The sequence below is a fragment of the Triticum dicoccoides genome, chromosome 2B, assembly GCF_002162155.2.
Source record: "Triticum dicoccoides isolate Atlit2015 ecotype Zavitan chromosome 2B, WEW_v2.0, whole genome shotgun sequence".
Lineage (NCBI taxonomy): Eukaryota > Viridiplantae > Streptophyta > Magnoliopsida > Poales > Poaceae > Triticum > Triticum dicoccoides.
Window position 1 is genome coordinate 407,330,609 of NC_041383.1, and position 5,716 is coordinate 407,336,324.

At 50.0% G+C, this 5,716-nt stretch overlaps 1 protein-coding gene across 1 annotated transcript; it reads right to left on the reverse strand.

The window, feature by feature from the left end:
- Window positions 1-985: 985 nt before the first annotated feature.
- On the reverse strand, window positions 986-2,123 carry LOC119363931 (uclacyanin 1-like). Its single transcript, XM_037629305.1, has 2 exons — window positions 1,741-2,123; window positions 986-1,647 (listed from the first exon to the last, which is right to left on the reverse strand). The coding sequence occupies exons 1-2, from the start codon at window positions 1,910-1,912 to the stop codon at window positions 1,223-1,225; spliced, it is 597 nt and encodes a 198-aa protein (XP_037485202.1). The 5' UTR covers window positions 1,913-2,123; the 3' UTR covers window positions 986-1,222.
- Window positions 2,124-5,716: the final 3,593 nt, after the last annotated feature.

A 5,716-nucleotide genomic window follows, 5' to 3' on the forward strand; every position in this document is an offset into this window, starting at 1 on the left:
AGCTGCAGGAGCAAACATGTGTCCACTTCATATAAACCATATTTAGCAGGAGTACGGGTGTTATATCTCCGGAGAGCCCCGAACCTGGGTACATCTCGTGTCACGCACCTGCGCGTGCCAACCTCGCCTCTGGAGCCCGCCGGTGCCCTTGCATCTATCCCCACTTTTAGCCATCCTATGGCATCTGCCGTGAGATCACCACGACAATATGTATGATCCGAACGGACGCGACGCTAGAGAGAGAGGTGTCGGTTGCGGAAGGTAACCACATGAAGGTTTCAGCAAGGGTAGATTTCCCTCTAATTACATGTGCTAATTAATCACAACATTGAGGACATCAAATAGTGGGTGCAGACTTTCAAAGTGCCCTGGACTTGGCCGTTGCGGCAACACCTCAGTAATACTTGGGTTCTTTAGAGCATGGTTAATAATATAGCCAGTTGCTAGCTATGTAGGCATGGCATGTTATCAAAAGTTAGCATTATTAGTTACTCATATAATAGAGTTGGCTATAAGGTTGGGTGTAAGTCACAACTTTTTTCCACTTCCTCTCCACTTTTTCTTGGTATTAAACTTTTTTACCTAGAAGCACGTGTAGAGACTTGCTCTTGCATTAGAGCACTTATGTACTTTTTTTGTCTCTCTCCTTCACATAATCAAAAATGTCATATAAGCAGGCTTATAGCCTTCTATTGTACTTGCTCTTATGAGGGTTTAGGTGTGTTCCCCTAAAATAGGCACCAACTCTTTGTACATATATTTCTCTCTCTGTTTCTCACTTAACGAATAGGCAATGTTCCTGCCGGTTGCATGGGGAAAAAAAGCACAAAAGAAAGAAGCTTTCTGCTCTGGTTTCTGTTGTTGTATGTGCTGAACAGAGACATGTTACTAGTCCAACGAACCAACCAACCAACAGGACACTGAAGATATATGGATTGTCACAAAAACACTGAAGATATACAAGATATACTATAACGCAGACAGACGATACTAAAGAATGTGAATTGTATTTATTCTCCGACAGACAAATACAACAAATAAATCGCACAGTAGTAACTGAACCCTGATAGCACTGTAGGAAGGAAGGAACATGCAGGGAAGGCAATGTGCATGCCACTGCCAGCCAAGAATAACAACAACAAATCCGCAAATGTATCGACATGATTAAGACTTAAACACTCCAAAACTAAACCTTGGTACCCATGGATCGGTCAGATCCCTCTCACATGCCCAACACCACAGCCATGCCCATGGCGAGCGCCACCGCAGCGCTCGCATTAATGCTGGCGGCGCCCGAGCCGGACGGTGAACTGGGCGTCGGTGTCCCCGTAGGCGACGACACTGTCGGCAGCTGCTCGTCGGTGGACGACCGCTCCGGTGCCGGCGCCGGGGCGGCGACAGGGGCGACGCTCCTCTGGCCCCTGGGCTTCGTGGGGGCGGCGGTTGCGGCGGCAACGTTCACCTGGAGCTTCATGCCGGCGTCGCAGTGGCCGGTGATGCTGCAGATGAAGTAGCGCTTCCCGGCAGTGGTGAGCTTGACGGTGGTCTTGCCGCCGGTGTATCTGGCGACGACTTTGGTGGCCGTGCAGGCGTCGTAGTCGGCCTTGCTCACCTCCACGACGTCGTGCGCCGGCGAGTACGAAAATACTGCAACCATCGACCGCAACAAGTTTGTCAGGTCGGTTCTTGATATAATCCTAGCTGCCAAGAGCTAGTAGATCGAGTAGGAAGTGAGCTTACCCAGGCTGTCTCCCGGAGAGAACTTCTGCTTCCCCGACCACGAGTCGTAGCCGCCGCTGGTGGCCCAGGTCGCGCCGCTGCCGCCCACCTGGTGATCCACTGCCACGGTGAGCTGCGCAAGCGCTGCCACGGCCACGACGGCAACGAGGACGGCCTTCACCACCATTGCCATTGATAGAGCCCTGCTTCTAGCAATTATGCAACCGAAAAGAGAAGACTGTTTGAGATGCGAGGTGAGGAGAGTTGAGAGCTTGAGATCTGGGACGATTGTGGAGCTATCTAGCTGGCGAGCTGCTGCTTATATAGATGGAGCTGCAGGCCGTACGTCGTCATGCCTGACATGGTTGACGGCCGCGCGCGGCGGGGTGAACTGGGAAGGGGTTGGTGACCGGACGCGGCAAGTCCTTTGACCCCCAGCTTGCAGCTAGCTAGCTATCGAGCTTCAACAACTCTCCATTATTATGCATGCATTGCTGCAGCTTCCTTGCTTGCTCGCAGAAAAGAAAATGCTTAGCACTGCCCATGTGCACACTGCACAGTCGTGCTCAACAACTGCTACTCATTGGTAGTACATTGCATTTTTTAGCCCCCCGCTCTTTGTTAGTTGGGGATGTTTGTTTACAGGTTCCCACGTTATGCGGGAGTGCCAAAAGTTGGGCACCCTACCTACTCGACGTGTTTCATGGCTTCCACGCCCAAATTATGTTATTCCAAATTTCTTGGACGCTTGCAACCTCTCACACATCTGTAATTACTTTTGTTCTTCATTTTCGGTTTCCCACCTAAAATAGTTTTATATCTTAGTCACCTGAATTTACACAATACCAGATCTTAATTTGCAATATAATTTAAGTGTTGATTTCCACTTAACTTTACTGCATTTTATAGTCTAAGTTATAATTTTACATTCATTTAATCTTGTATAGATTGATTCAAACATAAATACTCCCTCCGTCCGGAAATACTTGTCGGAGGAATTGATGTATCTAGACATATTTTAATTCTAGATACATCCATTTTTATCCATTTCTACGATAAGTAATTCCGGACGGAGGGAGTATGTTTTATCTCCAAATGATTAGGAAAGTCGTTGAAGTTTATGACGAAAACGAACAAGCGAGCAATATATAGTACAAATATAGGGTATTTTGCATATAGCTTTATAATTACCTTTTCTCCCATAGCCACTGGATAAGAATCCAATACCAGTGACTCTCAACAAAGATAACGAGCTTATGCCGAATATCGCATACCTTGTAGTTGTGTGTGGTTTTACCAAAGTTGTATGACATGCCCGTCCACTACGATATGCCTGTGACGACTTCGTCACTCTCCGGATCTATTGACTAAGTCTCTCGAATATGCAATATGCTCATATGGGTAAGATGTGCATGTGTGCATCTCTAAGGGCTCATTTGGTGCACCGGGAAAACTCAGGGATCCCCGCCCAATACCAGGGCCAGAAAGCACGCGTTAAACTCTCCCAGTGAATTCTGCAGCGCCATTTGGTTCAGGCCCAAGACAGGGAATCTCGGTCCTCCCCAGCCGAATCCCAGGGAAGAAAATACACTAGTCACGACGTGTGGGAGAAGTTCCCCCGTTTCTCTCGCTGCGCCTCTGGTCGCAAACCCCGCCGCCGTTATCGTTGGATTTTCCCCTTGCTTACGCCACTCACCTCGACCCGTCGACCCCCTCCTTGGCTCCTCTCTCCTCTACTCCCAAATGGCGATGCCAAACTTCCCTCGGGTTTTCATTTTGTTAGGAATTTTCATTCCGGGGCAGCTCTACCCCGAGTACATCTCCCCCAGCAACCAAACAAGGCCCAAGGCTTACTATGTTTCTATAGAAAACAGTTGAACAAGGACTACAGGTGTGGAGTCAAGCCTTTAATCACCATGGAATTTATGTATATATATATAAGCACCAAAATCAGTGGCGCAAATGATGGATTTGCACATGGTGCTGCATTGCATCGCATTGCCTTGGTGTGAAGTGTCAACTCCGTGAGGTGGTTGTTGTGAGGAAGGGTTCCTGTCTATGTCGATCGAGTAGTGCAATTAGAAAATTGTACCGTTGGTGTTCGCTTAGGATGCGTTTGGTTGAAGGTGTCATATGAATGGGTTGGGACCGTCCAATTTATTTGGGATTGAACCATTCAATTCATGCGTTTGGCTGAATATAAGAGATGAGCTAATTATTTAGGACGGGACCACCAGTCATGCTCACATAGTCATGCATGCAAAGCGTGGCCATTTGATTCGACCGATTTGGTTGGGTGGAACGGTTCAGCATCTTCAAGGCATATTCTCTTTTTTTGACTTGAACCATTCATGTGCTTTATAACCAAACATGTCTATTTTTTGAACGATCCCAACCCATTCATGACCACCCTCGTAACCAAACGCACCGTAGCTTATGGTTTTGTTAATTAATGGGCGTTTGTAGGTGGGAGTAGTTACCCCGTCATGCATGTGTCTTTCGGGTCTCTCGATCCTCACATCTAACCAGCTTGTCACAACGGTAAGATAATAGCGCGGTTTGACCTTGAGTTTGATTACAGCCTCCGATTAATAAACCGCAAATCACAGGGCCACGATTACAACCGATATTGTGCAGCGTAATCTGAAAACTTGTTTCAGCTGAAATCGCCAGAAAAGACATTTTTTTAGGAAAAGTTGCTTCTATTCTTTTTTGAAAAGGAGGATGACTCCCAGCCTCTGCATCTGGGCGATGCATACGGTTACTTTATTAATTATTCTCACAAGAACTTACAAAATCAATACAACAGTAAGATTAAAGCCGCCGTCTAAGCAACAAACTGTCGGTACACCTATCCAGTTGATGAAGGGGCGCAGATAGCCTGGGCCTAATATCAAACAGACATCGCAGCCAAGCCTAACATCTAAGACCTGAGACCCCAACCTAGCCACTTGCCGGGTCTGGGGCACACACTGATCCGGCGTGCTCTCAGAGGCCGCCGTCGCCAACTGCCATCGCTCCATCTTCAGAACTGTACTGATGCATCAACCTTGCTTGGTCCAGCTATCGTCGAGGCCACCTCGGCGTCCAACGACACCTTCTCCTTGCGCGCAAACAGCTGAACACGTCACGGTCGCCACTGATACATCTCAGCGCCATGCTGTCAAGTATCACCAGCCGACACAACTTGAAGTCCTTGGAGGATCTGTCGTGCGTAGCACCTGCCGACCAGACATGACCAAGCGTAGCACCTGTCGGCCAGGCATGATTTGACATCTCCACCGAAGCTCCATGCAAGACGAAGCAGCTCCACCTCCTGCCTCTGACTTCCAGCGCTGCTCCACAAACGATGCTCCCAAGAGATAAACGACACCGTAGTGCCGCCATCGTCCGATTTGGAACACCAGATCCTAGGGTTTCCCTCGGAGCAGCACGAGTGGGTCGACCGTAGTTACACGACGATGCCTTCATCAAGGTAACGGCATAGAATGCCGCCATCGCCTGCCATCGGCTCGGTTTTCACCGGCAACCATGTCTCCCCAACTCGCAGCCGGGACTAGATGATGGATCTCGAGATCCGATCACCAAGCTTCTGGCCGGCCACCGCCGACGAAGAAGATGACCACCATCACTGGCTACACCGGCCAGAACAGATCTACCATGGGTGCCACCAAGCAGTCCACCAGGCCCTCGACGCCAGATAACATGCCGCCAAAGACCGCATCGCGCCGCCGCCCGATCCAGGCCAGCCGCAGCAGCAGCCTCCCATGGCCCGAGGCAGTGCCGACCACCGCCACCGTCGAAGCCAACACCGTCGCTTCTAGATCGGTCGCACCTCCACGCATGTTGGGGTCCCGCCACCCCTGAGACACGGGAGGGAGGAAGAGCCCCCACCACCGCCACCGGCCTCCGGGCGCAAGCCGGCGGCGTCCTCAGGTGGCAGCGGGAGGAGGGGAGGATGATGGGCTAGGCCCCGGCGGCGGCTAGGGTTCGGGAG